Consider the following 17,749-nt stretch of genomic DNA (forward strand, 5'->3'; position numbering starts at 1 on the left):
TACGGCCAAGTAATTTCTTTAGCCTCCTGAAGAAATGTAGAGGTGCTGATGCACTTTACTTGGCCATGGTTCCTAGGTGTTTAGTGTCAGATTAATGGAGATGTGTGCTTAATGATGACACAGACTCCAAAGGCCTGTTTCTGTGCTGTCAGACTGGATGAATGTTGTATCTAACAGACGGGTCAGTATTAGATCTGCTGCACTGGAGACTGCCTTGGCAAAATCCAAACTGCTAGAGCAACAGCGGGCTGAGCAGTATCTCAGCAGTGGGGGAGAGGAATTATTGATGTTTCAGGTCAAGGCCCTACATCAGGGCTAAGGGTGGTGATGAAAGACTGCCGGTATAAAGAGTAGAGGAACAGGGGTGAGACAGGGACCGGTAGATAGGTGGACCGAGGAAGGGTGAGCATGATAGGCAGATGGAACCAAGTGGGAGGAGGGGAGGGTGCAGATGGAGACAGCCTGGAGGGGATAATAGGAAACATAAAAGCTATAGGTAAGAAAGGTGATTATAGGAACCATTAAGAGAGAGGCGAAAGGCAAATGGAACCAGAATGGAGACAGGATACCGTGGGTGAAAAGTGTGGATGGAACCAGGAAGGGGAGGGGGGGATGAAATTGGGTGAGGTGGGGTGGTATGGGATACAGAACAAAAAAAAAGGACCATAAATGGATCAGAAGGAAAGGGTGAGAGGAACACAAAAGCCGAGGCTTACCTTAAATTGGAAAATGCAATGCTCATGCCATTAGATTGTAGACTACACATGTGGAACATGAGGTGATATTCTTGTTGTTAATGTTGAACCTCACCCTGGCAGTGAAGGTGAAGTGCAATATTTATTCATCCTAACAGTTCTACAAGATAAAACAACAACTTTTGTCGGGCAAATACTCACCAGATTCCCAACGGACAACATACTTTCAAAGCTCTCTGTCATGGGATAGTGCTCCATAGCCATAAAGAGAGTGTTCAGCACAATACAAATTGTGATCCCCAGATCCACAAATGGGTCCATCACAATAACTTTCATGATTTCTTTGAACTTCACCCAGAGGAGGCAGCAATCCCAAATTAGCGCTGGTTTGACAAATTTGTACCACCAGGGAGGGCATTTCTGATGTGCCTCTTCTAATTCTGCAGAACATAAATAGCAAGGAATCTGTGAAGCTTCTAAATCTCCTTGGAATAAAAACAGAGCACTTGCATCAGCGTGCAGGGGTAAATCAATATTAATTGTTCCAAGTGCCTCCATTCAGTGCAGTGCTTGAAGAACAAAAAAAAACACAAGGAATTTGAGTCATAGAATTTAACGCATTGGATTTCCTATTGTTTTTAGATGGTTAAGATCCCTCCGTTAAATAAAGCAGCAGGAGTTCAGTCAATACTAAATCAGTTCTGCCAGCTAGTTAAATAGTGAGATCACACATAATCTATACCTTGGGTCCAATATCCAAATAACTTCTGGATATTCAATAATCATCATCATCATTATGAGCTGTGCTGTATGACATGGGTGGTCATGGTCACATGACCATGATTGTTCTTGGCAATTTCTTCTACAGAAGAAGCAGTTTGCCATTGCCTTCTTCTGGGCAGTGTCTTTACAAGACGGGTGACTCCAGACATTATCAATATTCTTCAGAGGTGGTCTGCCTGGCGTCAGTGGTAACATAACCTGCACCACCTGCTCATATGACCACCCACCACTTGCTCCCATGGCTTCACATGACCCCTGTGACCCTACTGGGAGGGGGGCTAAGCAGGTGCTACACCTGCTACACCTCACCCAATGATGACCTGCAGGCTAGTGGAGGGAAGGACCACCTTACACCCCTTTTGGTAGAGACATATCTCCACCTCGCCCCCCTATCTATAGCATCACTCCTAATAAATATCCATTTCCATGTTAAAATTTCAAAAGTCCACAAACTGATTGTCTTTTCCATGATTCATGATTCCTGTTAACTTTCGTTTAATAAAATACTTGCTGATCGTACATCAAAACACAAAGGTTTAAATTTACTCAGCTCCAGACATCATTGAAGCTTTGATCCAATACAGAAAAGAGAAAAGCTGATTTTCCAAGCTGAGATGACAGTGAGTGAGAATGCTTTTAGTTTTCAGGTGGCATTTACCATTTATGGTCAACAGAGCCTCAAAAAATAAAATCAATAGCCAGCAGGAGGGATGGTGGTTAATAAGGGAGAGCAGAGCCTGCACATTCTGTGGTGAAGGACTGGGCCTCTTGACTCCTGAGCATCTTTCCACCATGTTACAAGGTGTGAGTCAGGAGCATAAAGGAAGATGACGAACCTTCAGCACTCAGGAAGCATGACCACCAATGACTACAAATCAGCCTGTTTGATTTGACCCTACCCACTATTTTAAATACCCACTTCCTCCAACACTGGCACAAATTGATTACAATATCAACTATTTATAAAAAATAACTTGTCAAAGAATCTTTGACAACAATTCTCAAGCCTGTAACCTCCATTACCCAGAAGAACAAAGGCAGAATGTGACAAGGAACACAAGTGTTCACATTTCACCATTCAGCATTGTCACTGGACCACATTCCCGGATGAGCCTATTTAATATCACTGTGGGAATACCTTCACCATATGGTTCCAAAAGACAGCTCACTATCACCTTCTCATGGGTAATTAATGCTGGTTTACCAGCAATGCTCACATCCTGGGAATGGATTAAAAGAAAACAATCATTAGGAGGGAATTGTGTTCCAATAACCCAGAATTTCTGGTCAGCGGGGAGCTGCATGCAGTTGGCACTGACATGCAGACAAAAATTGCACTTACCTTGACTGGTTTCTCAGTTTGGGACTTGCTGAGAGAAGCTGCCTTCAATAGTCATGGGGAGGCCCTGTGCAGCAACAGAGCCCTCTGTGATGTAAATGTCATTGCTGACTGTCAAAGCTGTCAAGAGCCATGAATGTTTCTGAATATTTCTGATATTCAGAAGCAATCAAAAAGTATCCAAACTATTTCAATATATTCAAATTTACTAAAAATTTAGGAATCATTATTTTAAAAAAGCAAATAATTAAAAAGCACACCCCATTTACATAAACTTAAACAAATGAGGTAAATCTAAAGATACTATAATTAATCTTAGTCCTTCACTGTGATTCTTTTCCATTCAAACTAATAGTGAAGATTTTCCAATCATACTCCCTCCATGTGGAGACTTTGGAGAGCAGTCTGCAAATGAGTACAATTGTAATGAGTTCTTTAGGCCTTTGTGGGGCGCCGGAGAATGTTGAGTTCTGAAATTTTTAGAACACCTGAATTAGTTCATTGTTGTTTAAAGAGAGTCATTAATCGTTTGGAGTTCCTTGTGTTTTTCTCAAGCTACTCATTCTTTGTAGTTCTGTCTCCTGGTGCTTTCTGTTTAAGCTTATTTTGTTTATTTTGATAGGCTCAGGAACTCTGTGTTACTTGTATTATTTAAGCGGATGCCTGATTAGTGTTAATCACGGGGTCCTAGTTTTGAGAATGTTACTTTTTGTGATGTCGCTTGGCCGAGCCACTGATGTTCTTTGAAATTATTATGAATAAACTCTCGTTGCCATCTCTACATCAGAGTCTGTCTTTCCTCCGCACTTGAGTTTTGATATTGCCAACGCACATCATGACAGCAGTCTTCTTTGTACAATAGGGGAGGATAGTGGTGCTGCAGTTATTCCGCATTCCACACACCTTAAACGATCCAGTGTAATCCCAACCTCGAGTACTCTGTGTGGAACTTACACTCTATCTCTGTCACTACATACAGATCCATTGTATATGAGGTGGACTGCTCTAGTTTCCCCGCATATCTGAAATGCTTACTTGTATGGAAGTTGACTACTGTAAATTAACCTTAGTGGGAGAATCCAGAGAGATGATGGGCTTTATGAGTGAAAGTAGGATGCAGGAAAAGAAAGAGAGTAGCAGTGCACTCAAACACAGCGATCACTCTGAGTCCAAGCAAAGATGTATTTGTTGTCTTTTATTTTATTGAGATACAGTGTGGAGTAGGCCCTTCCAGCCCTTAGAGCCATGCTACCCAGGAATCCCCCAGTTTAATCCCAGTTTAACCATGGGAAAATTTACAATAACCAATTAACCTACCAGCCCGTATGTCTTTGGACTCTGGGAGGAAATTGACACGGTCACGGGGAGAATGTACAAATTCCTTACAGGCAGCGGTGGGAACCCTTGTAAGTCCCAAAGATTTCCGCAAAGATTTCAAGGGGCTCATGATTCTTAGTCTCCACTTGATTGTATATGACACAGCACATAACCAACAATCGATAATTAGCAAAGAGAACGTTTTTAATTCTGCCCTAAAAGATTGACAAGCAGAACTGCCTGACTGTGGAATTCACTTAAAAAAGGTGCTTACAGAATTTTGAAAATTTTCCTGTCTTATTGTCAGATTCTTTAAGTTTCTTTTTTAGACTTTTCCTTTTGTCTTGGCAAATGCTGGGAATAACTAGTGTTATGTACCCCAAGGGTTCATATTTTCTGTGGACTGTCACTTTAAAACGCCGGGAGAATGAGACTAACTTTTGGACACTGTTTGAGCTGCTCGAGAGAGAGAGAGAGAGAGAGGTGGAGTTATTTGATGGACAATCGATGTTATGGTTTCTCTGCAGCATGTTTACTTTTTACGAGGACAGTTACAGACACAGAAAAACACATGCTGAGAGTCAAGATGGATTCGGTCAATGGAAGACACCAGTGAGTTGGTTGCCAGTTTAAACTTTCAGTAGCCCAAAAGAGGTGAGTTTAGATCGATCCTGAGTATTCATAAATGACTCTCACAAGTTTTCTGCAACTAGAGCAAGTTTGCAGGAAGAGAAGAGAGGAGAGATAGGATTGAAACAGAAGAAACCCAGTGACAAAGAGGTCACTGTTTTGGACTCTCTCCCAAGTAGCCCGTAAGGGTTAGTTTGAGTTCCATCTGACTACAAAAGTGTGACTGTCACGTAGTTAATCCACAGGAGTAGGTTCTCTGGTGAGGGGAGACCTTTATGAATACCACTTGTGTGTTACCCTTGTTTGGGTGTGGTAGTTCACTGAAGAAAGGCATCCCTGTGGCAAATCACTGTTGGAGTTATTTCATATGTCGTGGAACTGGGTAAGTGGCTATCACAGTTGTGTGTTTTGGGTGACCTTGTGTGGAAACTACCTGTGTGTGATAATCCTTGCCTGGGTTGGTAGTTTTACCACTTGAAGACCATACCTCAGTGATAAGCTACTATTGGTGATAATCCATATGTGGATTCTGTTTGAGTATCTTGTGGCCACCACTTTGGGATGACCCGTAGCTGAACTTGGGTGTGGTACCGCTTGTGTTGAAAGGATATTTGTTGACGATCACTGTCGGTGATATTTCGTGTGTGGAGTGGAACAACTTCGGAGATAAAACCTGCAGCCCTTGTTATTGGAGGAGGGAGGAGAAGATGGTGGCGCGATGCAGCGCACGTAGCCTCTCCAGTGAAATTATATCGTATTGTTAACTAGGGGCCGTGCACAATTCTGATTTGAGGGAGACAGCCGTGAGAGCACGGAGGAACATCTGGAGTAACTTCTGAAATGCCCGGTTCACTGCCGCTGCTACTGTGCGATCAAGAATCTCCAGAGGGAAGGACCCAAAATCCTCGGCTTTGCCTGCTACTGGCGACCGGGGTTGAGGTCGAAGCGTTCGGCAGAGATGGTGCTCAGTGCTTGGTGTCGGAGGGCTGATTGGAGCTCAAAATTTTTGGACGACTTGGGGTCGGACTGTGGTTGGGTATGGCAGGGAGAGTTTCCTTCCTTCTCCCGTCTGTGTGAGATGTGGGACTTGCGAGAGACTTTGAACTTTTTACCGTGCTCACAGCCTCTTCATCAAGTTACGGCATTGCTTGCACTGTTGTAACTCTATGTTATAATTATGTGGTTTTTGTCAGTTTTTCAGTCTTGGTCTGTCTTGTGTTTCTGTGATATCACACCGGAGGAATACTGTATCATTTCCTAATGCATGCATTACTAAATGACAATAAAAGGGGACTGTGTGTCCTCATAATCTAATCTGGTATTGCTATTGTGGAATCTGTGGAATATCGACGTAATTGCCTTCTCACAACATTCGCCTTTGGATTACAAATATCTCTCATTAATTAACCTGAGCATTGAACTGAACTATCTTACATTCCATCATAAGACTGTATCACTTAAGCTTGAAGAAGTTTGGGTTTTATATTTCCACACCTATATATGCATAATCTCTGCTAACCTGCTTGATTTATCTGGTTTTATATTACTGTATTGCATAGTTACTAATAAAAGTAGCATTAGTTAAAAGCAAAACCAAACTCCAGGTGTGTTCCATTTCTGCTGGTTCTTAAACCCATTACAGGGTGCGTAACACTAGAAAAAAACATTTTATCAGTTCCAGAATTTAAATGATTTTGACCTTAAAAATGTCTGTGTAGCTTTAAGAACTTGCAATTAACTCGCATTAAAACCTGAACCGCTACTGTTTTTCATTTTCCCAGCTCCTCCAGCTTGCTGCACATCTATGAGGAGTTAGCACGAAGTATAACACTTTTAGACATTGGCTCTCTGGGAGAAGCCAGACAGTGGTAGTAGAGGGTTGCCTCTCTGACTGAAGGCCTGTGACTGGTGGTGCGCTGCAGGGAGTGGTGCTGGGTTTGTTGTTGTTTGTCATCTATATCAATCATCTGAATGATAATGTGGTTAATTGGATACGGCTGGCACTAAGATTGGGGGTGTAGTGGGCAGCGAGGGAAACTATCTTGGCTTGCAGTGGGATCTGGACCAGCTGGAAAAATGGGCTGAAAAATGGCACATGGAATTTAATGCAGACAAGTGTTAGGTGTTGCACTTGGGTAGAACTAACCAGAGTAGGTCTGACACAGTGAGCAGTCAGGCACTGAGGAGTGTGGTAGAACAAAGGGATCTGGGAATGGAGGTACACGATTCATTGAAAGTGGCATCACAGGTAGATAGGGTTGTGAAGAAAGCTTTTGGCACAATGGCCTTCATAAATCAAAGTACTGAATACAGGAGTTGGGATGTTATCTTGAAGTTGTATGAGACATTGGTGAGGCCTTATTTGGAGTATTGTGTGCAGTTCTGGTCACTTATGTATAGAAAAGATGTAAATAAGATTGAAAGAGTACAGAGAAAAATTACGAGGATGTTGCTGGGACTGGAGGACCTGGAGGAAAGATTAAATAGGTTAAGACTTTATTCCTTAGAACATAAAAAGTTGGGGGGGGGGGCTTGATAAATGTATACAAAATTATGAGAGGTATAGATAGGGTAAATGTAAGCATGTTTTTTTCAACTGAGGTTGGGTGAAACTACAACTAGAGGACAGGGTTAAGGGTGAAAGGTGAAAGGTTTAAGGGGAAAATGAGAAACTTCACTCAGAGGGTGGTGCAAGTGTGGAACGAGCCGCCAGTGCACTTGATGGATGCGAGCTCGATTTCAATGTTTGAGAGGTTTGGATAGGTACATAGATGGTAAGGGTATAGAGTGCCATGGAACCGGTGCAGGTCAATGGGAGTAGGCAGTTTAAATGGTTTGGCATAGACTACATGGGTCGAAGGGCCTGTTTCTGTCCTGTAGTTTTCTCCAACTCTCTGACTCTCGCATTTTCTTCATATCAGAATGAAGCCAAAAGAAATGGCCATGTGAAACTTGCATAAGCTAAATCTTTGAAGAGATAATTTGTTTATTTAGTGTTCCTGCGTAGAGTAGGCCTTTCTGGCCCTTCAAGCCATGTCACCCCAGCAACCCCCGACCAACCCGATTAACCCTAACCTAATCATGGAACCATCTACAATGATCATTTAACCTACCCAGTAAGTCTTTGGACTGTGAGATGAAACTGGAGCACCCGGGGAAATGGTACACATTCCACGGGGAGGACATACAGAGACGCCTTACAGAATGCCACCAGAAATGAACCCTGAACTGTGAAACAGCCTAAACTGTAATAGCATCATGCTAACCGCTACACTACTGAGGTGCCATGTGGCTCCGTGGAAAATATTCCTGCATTTTTTATTATTATAGTGTCTTCCATGGACATTGACAACTTTGACATGGCAGCACCAAGAGCCTTGAGGGCATCACTCATCCTCCAGTGTGGAAGACAATGGTAATAATAAGCAGTCCAGGAAGGGAGATTCATTAAGGAAATAGTTGGGCTTTAGGGGACAATTTGAGTCCTTTCACAGTTGTTTTTTCCATTAATTGCCAATTTTTAGGGAATAACAGAAATTATATGTCAATATATTTTACTTGAAAGCAAATGGAAAAGACCTTTCATTATTCAGAAATCAGCACAGACCCTAAGACTTACCTAGGTAAGCCCATGGAAACCTCATGTCATGTCTGCTGTGGTTGTCAACTGATAGTGGTTTCTACTTCCCTGAAACTGTCAATTGTGGCTGCTCCTGTTCTGCTCCAGTAGGCTGCTCATGGAATTCAGTAAGGCAGCAAATCCTGTCCAGAATTCCCAGTTTGAGTTCTGGCAAATCTCCGCACTCCCTCTTCACTGGATTAACACTGGCTGACGCACACAAGTCCCCTTTCACTGGCTTCCTCAACAAAGTTCTAATTGTTCAAATTGTTCATTCAAGTCAGATTCAATGATTCCAGCTGATTTTTTTTTGTCTTTGTATATACTGTATCTTAGCTCTTTATAAGTAAAATTAATTAAATATTATACATTTTTTTATGAGCCCAGAGTGTAGTCGAGTGCTTGTGAATGTCAAAGACATCACAGTGACAGCTTCAATAGACTGTGAGTCTGGGGCAGGAACCCTCAGGTTGTCCAAAACTGTTCTGTGTAAGCACCAGGTTGCCTGAACTGAGACTGTACTGAAAAGCTTGGAGTTGACCTCCAAGCAAGAAACTCTGCTGGAGGTCATGTACGCAGCTGGTCAAGCACTAAATGAGGATCAAATTATTTTATCAGAGCTGGAATGTTTATGAACAACTTGCAGAAGGAGCTAGAAAACAAAAATCAGGAGATGCTCAACACCTGTAAAGAGAGAAGCAGTGAATGTTTCAGTTTGGTGACCTGTCATCTGAACAATATCATTTGACCTGAAATGTTAACTTTGTTTCTCTCTCTGTGGATGCTGCTTGACCTGAGGATCTCCAGCATTTTCTGTTTTCATTTCACACTAAAGTTTATACAATCTTTGATTCCTTTTCAAATGTAGAAAGATCTTACCATCTAGTACGGCATTGCTGTGCACACTGGCTACACTCCCATCTTTCTTTGAGGATGCTGGTTCTTCTAGAAACAGGGAGGTATGTTTTGACCCAGGGATTTCGTCATCAGCATCCCTACCAGATACCTACAAAGGAGCAGGTAGAAATTCGGAACAAGATATTGGTTGTGAATCAAAAACCGATCCCATTGCCAATGAACATATTCTTAGACAATAAAGCAAAGCAATTGACAGCAAGACACACAAAATGCTGGAGGAACTCAGCAGGCCAGGCAGCATCTATAGAAAAGAGTAAACAGTTGATGTTTCAGACTGAGGCCCTTCAGCAGACCTGTACCTGAAGGGTCTCAGCACAAAACATCACCTGTACCTTTTCCATAGACACTGCCTGGCCTGCTGAGTTCCTCCAGCATTTTGTGTGTGTTGTTTGGATTTCCAGCATCTGCAGATTTTTTCAAGTTTGTGAAAGCAATTGATGTTTTGGTTTTGCAATTAATGGGTAAATTGACTGCCTTCGTGCACATTTCCACAACACTGGGAAAAAAAAACAGCTCCTTAGTACTCTGTTCATTGAAATTACTATCTGATCAATGGTAGCACAGAGTCATAAAGTCATAGAAAAGCACAACACAGAAACAGGCCCTCCAACCCATCTAGTCCACACCAAAACATTTAAACTGCCTATTCCCATCAACCTGCACTGGGACCATAGTCCTCCACACCCCTACCATCCATGTACCTATCTAGACTTCTCTTAAATGTTGAAATTGAGCTCACATGTACCAGCAACACTTACGCTGGCAACTCATTCCACACTCTCACGACCCTTTGAGTGAAGAAGTTTCTCTACCATTAAAACATTTCACCTTTCACCCTTAACCCATGACCTCTAGTTGTAGTCCCAGCCAACCTCAGTGGAAAAGCCTGCTTGCATTTCTCCTGTCTATACCCCTCATCACTTTGTATACCTCTATCAAATCTCCTCTCATTCTTCTTGGAACTGTTCTTGGAATCCCAGAAATGATCATAAACATGCTGAATAGTTTTGTTATGGTTTTTGTCACAAATGTGATAGTGTTGATAGCGAGGAGGATAGTCCTTGCTTACAGAAAGGTGTTAATCAATTGGTAAATTGCGCAGAGCAATGACAGGTGGAATTTAATCCTGATTGTGAGGAGATGCACTTTAGGAGTCCTAATAAAGGTAAGCATATAGAGCAAGGGTTCCCAACTTTTTCTTATGCCTTGGACCAATGCCATTAAGCAAGGGGTCCGTGGACCCCTGATATAGAATGACTGGGAATATTTTAGAAAACATTAAGGAACTGAAGACCTTAGCACACAAGTCCATTCAGGTTAGAAACAATCTGGTTCCACCTCAGAAAGTGTCAAGGTGCGGCGGGGGATTGGTATGATGGTGATGTATGATTTGGTATCTTGAGAACAAAGTTTGTGTTCGGCATCAAAAATAATGGCTTTGCTCTGTGGAAAATTTACTTGGAGCAAATTTCTGTTCATCTTGCTTTCTGGAGAATGCAATTTTTACTCAAATTCCTTCCAGTTATTTTTAAATGAACTTGAAATTAAATCCTCTGGTTAACAAGTAGGGGTGGCAGAGGGAGATGGTTTTGGTGGGAATAAAAAATGGGACTAGTGTAGAATTAGCAGAGTTAGTATAAATGGATGATTGATGGTCAGCACAAATTCAGTGGGCCAAATAGCCTGCTTCAGTGCTCTATTAACCTATGATAATAATGATTTATTTGCAGAATCAGTTTCTTCCCCTTCAATTGATTCCATCCCCTAAGCAGTACAAGATTATAATTTCCATAACTTCTTTTTGTAAAATTGGTTGGAGGAAGCAAGGTACATTACTGCTAAATGTACATTGTAGATGCTTCTGAAAATTGCATGTATTTATTTATTGAGATACAGCACAGATTAGGCCCTTTTGGCTCTTTGAGCAGTGCCGCCCAGCTATCACCAGTTTAATCCTAGCCTAATCACGGGACAATTTACAATGACCAATTGACCTACATTTTTGGACAGTAGGAGGAAACTGGAGAGCCTATGGAAAACCCACGCGGTCACGGGGAGAACGTACAAACTCCTTACAGGCAGTGGCGGGAATTGAACCCAGATCACTAGTACTGTAAAGTGTTGTGCTTCTATGGAGCAATGTTTTGTGAAATCTGAATGTAAAGCACAGTTACCTTATCTGCAAGTTCTCTGAGTTCTTTCCCATTCATGAGTATTCCTCTGCCTTATTCTTCCATGGCTACCTTCCTGTCATACTCCTGAAACATATGTGCTAAACTAGTCAATGCAATGAGGAAATCAAAATAAAAAGTAACTTACTCCATTGCTCATGTCTACTTTATTCATGAGTCCAGGTGGCAAAACCCTGCCATTGGGTGCTGTCCCATTTTCAGTATCTTGTGAAACAACTCCATTCACTGCAATAGAGATGACTGGCTTGGTGTGTGGGACAGTCAGTGATGCTCGATGACTCCCTCCTTCCTCTCCCATGCCGCACTCATCCTCGATGGGACCATTGTGGGAATCATCTTTTCTCTGTACACTGTCACTTGCGAGTGAGTAGTGGCTGCCGATCGGGTCTTTAGCAGAATGCAGCTGAAGGAATAAATACACATTTCAACGTATTATTGGTATTGAATATGTTTTCATACATGTGCTTCATAAAGTGAGAAACCTCAATGCTGAGAATTGAGTTTGATCTGTTGAACCTAAGTGGCACTAGGTACCCATTAGTGGTCTCAGTAATCTGGAGATTAGAAGGATCCAAAGGGACTTGAGGGCCAGTGATTCATTTTAATCAGGGCAAGCAAGGGGAATTGAAAAGTTTTAAGGTCCTGGGTTTGAGCATCAAGGGTTCAGGAATTAAGTGGCTGAGTCAGTTTCGGGGTGGTAACTGGTGCAATTGTGGGAGAATAACCAAGGACGAAAGAGAAGAGTAAGTCAATCATTACATGCTACTGTGCCATGCAAAGACTTTGTTGTTGTGGGAATGTGTTACAATTGTAATTCCTGAACAATTCAATTTAAATTCCTCTGAAATACTTCCAAAAGAATATTAATCAGAAAATTACATCATCCAATGTAAAACTGATGTGTAAATTGTGTCAGGGATAAAAGGATAACTGATGTCAGAAGTCTTTGATTTGGTATCCAGAGTATTGGAAATGATAAGATGATAAGACCAGAAGACATAGAAGCCAAAGTAGGCCATTTAGCCTATTGAGTCTGCTCTGCCATTTGATCATGGCTGATTTATTATCCTTCCCATTCTCCTGCTTTCTCCCCGTAACCTTTGATACCCTTACTAATTAAGAACCTATCAAACTGTTTTAAATATACCAAATGACTTGGCCTCCACAGCCATCCATGGTAATGAATTACACAGATTCACCACCCTCTGGCTAAAGAAATTTCCCCTCATCTCTGTTCTAGATGGACATCCCTCCATTCTGAGACAGTGCCTCTAGTCCTACTGTCCCAGTATAGGAAACACCCGCACCACGTCCACTCGATACAGGCCTTTCAGTATCCAGTAGGTTTAAATGAGATTCCCCGTCCTAATTTTTCTAAACCCCAGTGAGTACGAGCCTAGAGCCATCAAACACCCCTCAAACATTAACCTTTTCATTCCCGGAATAATTTTCAGTAAGTCTCCTCTGGACTCTCTCCAATTCCATCACATCTTTTCTTAGATAAGGGGCCCTAAACTGCTCACAATACCCCAAATGTGGTCTGACTAATGCCTTATAAAGTTTCAGCATCGTATCCTTGCTCTTATGTTCAAGCTCTCTCAAAAAGAATGCAACCATTGCACTTGCCTTCCTTACCACTGACTCAACCTATAAGTTAACCTTAAGGAAATCCTGCATGAGTACCATATAACCATATAACAATTACAGCATGGAAACAAGCCATCTCAGTCCTTCTAGTCCGTGCCGAACGCTTACTCTCACTGAGTCCCACCGACCTGCACTCAGCCCAGAACCCTCCATTCCTTTCCTGCTCATATACCTATCCAATTTTTTTTTAAATGCCAAAATCGAACCTGCCTTTACCACTTCTACTGGAAGCTCGTTCCACACAGCTACCACTCTCTGAGTAAAGAAGTTCCCCCTCATGTTACCCCTAAACTTTTGCCCTTTAACTCTCAACTCATGTCCTCTTGTTTGAATCTCCCCCACTCTCAATGGAAAAAGCCTATCCACGTCAACTCTATCTATCCCCCTCATAATTTTAAACACCTCTTTCAAGTCCCCCCTCAACCTTCTACGCTCCAAAGAATAAAGACACAACTTGTTCAACCTTTCTCTGTAACTTAGGTGCTGAAACCCAGGTAACATTCTAGTAAGTCTTCTCTGTACTCTCTCAATTTTGTTGACATCTTTCCTACAATTCGGTGACAAGAACTGTACACAATACTCCAAATTTGGCCTTACTAATGCCTTCTACAATTTCAACATTACATCCCAACTCCTATACTCAATGCTCTGATTTATAAAGGCCAGCATACCAAAAGCTTTCTTCACCACCCTATCCACATGAGATTCCACCTTCAGGGAACTATGCACCATTATTCCTAGATCCCTCTGTTCTACTGCATTCTTCAATGCCCTACCATTTACCATGTATGTCCTATTTTGATTAGTCCTACCAAAATGTAACACATCACATTTATCAGCATTAAACTCCATCTGCCGTCTTTCAGTCCACTCTTCTAACTGGCCTAAATCTCTCTGCAAGCTTTGAAAACCTACTTCATTATCCACAACTCCACCTATCTTAGTATCATCTGCATACTTACACATCCAATTTACCACCCCATCATCCAGATCATTAATGTATATGACAAATAACATTGGACCCAGTACAGATCCCTGAGGCACACCACTAGTCACCAACCTCCAATCTGACAAACAGTTATCCACCACCACTCTCTGGCGTCTCCCATCCAGCCACCGCTGAATCTATTTTACTACTTCAATATCAATACCTAACGATTGAACCTTCCTAACCAACCTTCCGTGTGGGACCTTGTCAAAGGCCTTACTGAAGCCCATATAGACAACATCCACTGCTTTACCCTTGCAAACTTTCCTAGTAACCTCTTCAAAAAATTCAATAAGATTTGTCAAACATGACCTTCCACGCACAAGTCCATGTTGACTGTTCCTAATCAGACCCTGTCTATCCAGATAATTACATATACCATCTCTAAGAATACTTTCCATCAATTTACCCACCACTGACATCAAACTCACAGGCCGATAATTGCTAGGTTTACTCTTAGAACCCTTTTTAAACAATGGAACCACATGAGCAATACGCCAATCCTCCGGCACCATCCCTGTTTCTAATGACATTTGAAATATTTCTGTCAGAGCCCCTGCTATTTCCACACTAACTTCCCTCAAGGTCCCAGGGAATATCCTGTCAGGACTCAGAGACTTATCCACTTTTATATTCCTTAAAAGCTCCAGTACTTCCTCTTCTTTAGTCATCATAGTTTCCATAAGTACCCTACTTGTTTCCCTTACCTTACACAATTCAATATCCTTCTCCTTAGTGTTTACCAAAGAAAAGAAATTGTTCAAAATCTTCCCCATCTCCTTTGGCTCCACACATAGCCGTCCACACTGATTCTCAAAGGGACCAATTTTATCCCTCACTATCCTTTTGCTATTAATATAACGGTAGAAACCCTTGGGATTTAATTTCACCTTACTTGCCAAAGCAACTTCATATCTTCTTTTAGCTTTTCTAATTTCTTTCTTAAGATTTTAAATTCTTTATATTCCTTGAGCACCTCATTTACTCCAAGCTGCCTATATTTATTGTAGATATCTCTCTTTTTCCGAACCAAGTTTCCAATATCCCTTGAAAACCATGGCTCTCTCAAATTTTTAACCTTTCCTTTCATCCGAACAGGAACATAAAGATTCTGTACTCTCAAAACTTCACCTTTAAATGACCTCCATTTCTCTATTACATTCTTCCCATAAAACAAATTGTCTCAATCTTTCTAAATCCTTTCGCATCTCCTCAAAGTTGGCATTTCTCCAATCAAAAATCTCAACCCTGGGTCCAGACCTATCCTTCTCCATAATTATATTGAAACTCATAGCATTGTGATCACTGGACCCGAAGTGCTCCCCAACACATACCTCGGTCACCTGACCTATCTCATTCCCTAACAGGTACTCCCATGTTCCTTTGCCCCTCTGATTTCTGAATCCATTTTCCATTTAGAAAATACTCTACACCTTTAATCCTTCTACCAAAGTGCATGACCATGCATTTCTTCACACTATATTCAATCTGCCACTTCTTTGCCCATTCTCCTAATCTGTCTAAATCCTTCTGCAACCTCCCTGCTTCCTCACTACTACCACCGCCACCCATCTATCTTCATATCATCTGAAAACTTGGTCATAAAACTGTCAGTTCCATCATCCAAATCATTGACATATAATGTGAAAAGGAGTGGTCCCAACACCGACCCCTGGGGAACATCACTAGTCACTGTCAGCCAACCAGAAAAGTTCCCCTTCATTCCCATTCTTTGCCTCCTGCCAGTCGGTCAATCTTCTTTCCATGTTCGTGTCTTTCCTGTAATACCATGGGCTTGTATCAAAGGCCTTCTGAAAATCCAAGTACACAACATCCATTGATTCTCCTTTGTCTATCCTACCTGTTATGTCTTCAAAGAATTCCAATAGATTTTCAGGCAAGATTTCCCCTCAAGGAAATTATGCTGACTTTGGCCAATTTTATCAATTGCTTCCAAGTACCCCAAAATCTCATCTTTAATAATGGAAATCTTTCCAACCACTGAAGCCAGGCTAACTGGGTGACAATTTTATGTCTTTTGCCTCACTCCTTTCTTACAGAGTGGAGTGACATTTGCAATTTTCCAGTCCTCTGGAACCAATCCAGAACCTCGCAAGTCTTGAAAGATTACTGCAAATGCCCCCACAATCTCTTCATCAATTTTTTTCAGAACTCCAGGTGTGTAGCACATATAGTCCAGCTAACTTATCTACCTTCAGACCTTTCAGCTTCCCAAGCACCTTCTCCTTGGTATTAACTAGTACACTCATATCTTTTCCCTGAAACTCTGGCATTTCTAGCATACTGGTAGTGTCTTCCATAGTGAAGACCGATAGAAATTACTTAAGTTCATCTTCCATTTATTTATCCACCATTGCTACCTCTCCAATCATTCTCCAGTGGTCCAGTGTACACTTTTGCCTCATTTTTGCTCTGTATATACATCTAAAAAATGCGTATGGTAGTCTCCTTTATAGTCTTGGCTACCGCCACCCCCTACAATTTAGTTTAAAGCTCCATGCACTGCTCTTCTTCAATTTTTCAGGAGCCTGGTCCCAGCATCGTGCCAGTGGAGCCTGGTCCCTCAAAACAGCTCTTTCCTTTTCCAACACTGGTGCCAAAATCCCATGAATTTATTTCCATTTCTCTGACACCAGTCCTTGAGCCTCTTATTAAACCAATCTTTAAGCCACATATTTAAGACCCGCTCCGAACCTTCATTCAAACAGGAATCAATATTTGGACCACAGAAAACCTACAGCACAATAGAGGCCCTTTGGCCCACAAAGCTGTGCCGAACATGTCCTTACTTTAGAGCTACCTAGACTTACCCATAGCCCTCTATTTTTCTAAGCTCCATGTACCTATCCGGGAATCTCTTAAAAGACCCCATCATTTCCGCCTCCACCACCATCACCGGTAGCCCATCCCATGCACTCACCACTCTGCGTAAAAAACTTACCCCTGACATCTCCTCTGTACCTATTTCCAAGCACCTTAAAACTATGCCCCTCATGTTAGCCATTTCAGCCCTGGGAAAAAACCTCTGACTATCCACACAATCAATGCTTCTCACTATCTTGTACACCTCTATCAGGTCACCTCTCATCCTCCATCGCTCCAAGGAGAAAAGGCCGAGTTCACTCAACCTATTCTCATAAGACATGCTCCCCAATCCAGGCAACATCCTTGTAAATCTCCTCTGCACCCTTTCTATGGCTTCCACATCCTTCCTGTAGTGAGGCGACCAGAACTGAGCACGGTGCTCCAAGTGGGATCTGACCAGGGTCCTATATAGCTGCAACATCACCTCTCGGCTCTTAAACTCAATCCCACGATTGATGAAGGCCAATGCTCCGTATGCCTTCTTAACCACAGAGTCAACCAGTGTAGCAGCTTTGAGTGTTCTATGGACTCCGACCCCAAGATCCCTCTGATCCTCCACACTGCCAAGAGTCTTACCATTAATGCTATATTCTGCCATCATATTTGACCTACCAAAATGAACTACCTCACACTTATCTGGGTTGAACTCCATCTGCTACTTCTCAGCCCAGTTTTGCATTCTATCAATGTCCCGTTGTAACCTCTGACAGCCCTCCACACTATCCACAACACCCC

General features: G+C 42.1%; 1 protein-coding gene across 1 annotated transcript in view; it reads right to left on the reverse strand.

Moving 5' to 3' along the window:
- scn4ab (sodium channel, voltage-gated, type IV, alpha, b) overlaps positions 1-17,749 on the reverse strand; it is a 218,761-nt gene that overhangs the window by 48,015 nt on the left and 152,997 nt on the right. The window contains exons 11-13 of the mRNA XM_063037680.1: positions 11,621-11,896; positions 9,263-9,389; positions 897-1,135 (exon numbers count right to left, since the gene is read on the reverse strand). Coding sequence (XP_062893750.1) covers positions 897-1,135; positions 9,263-9,389; positions 11,621-11,896 — 642 coding nt within the window. The remainder of the gene's footprint in view (positions 1-896; positions 1,136-9,262; positions 9,390-11,620; positions 11,897-17,749) is intronic.

The sequence above is a fragment of the Mobula hypostoma genome, chromosome X1, assembly GCF_963921235.1.
Source record: "Mobula hypostoma chromosome X1, sMobHyp1.1, whole genome shotgun sequence".
In the NCBI taxonomy this organism is placed as follows: domain Eukaryota; kingdom Metazoa; phylum Chordata; class Chondrichthyes; order Myliobatiformes; family Myliobatidae; genus Mobula; species Mobula hypostoma.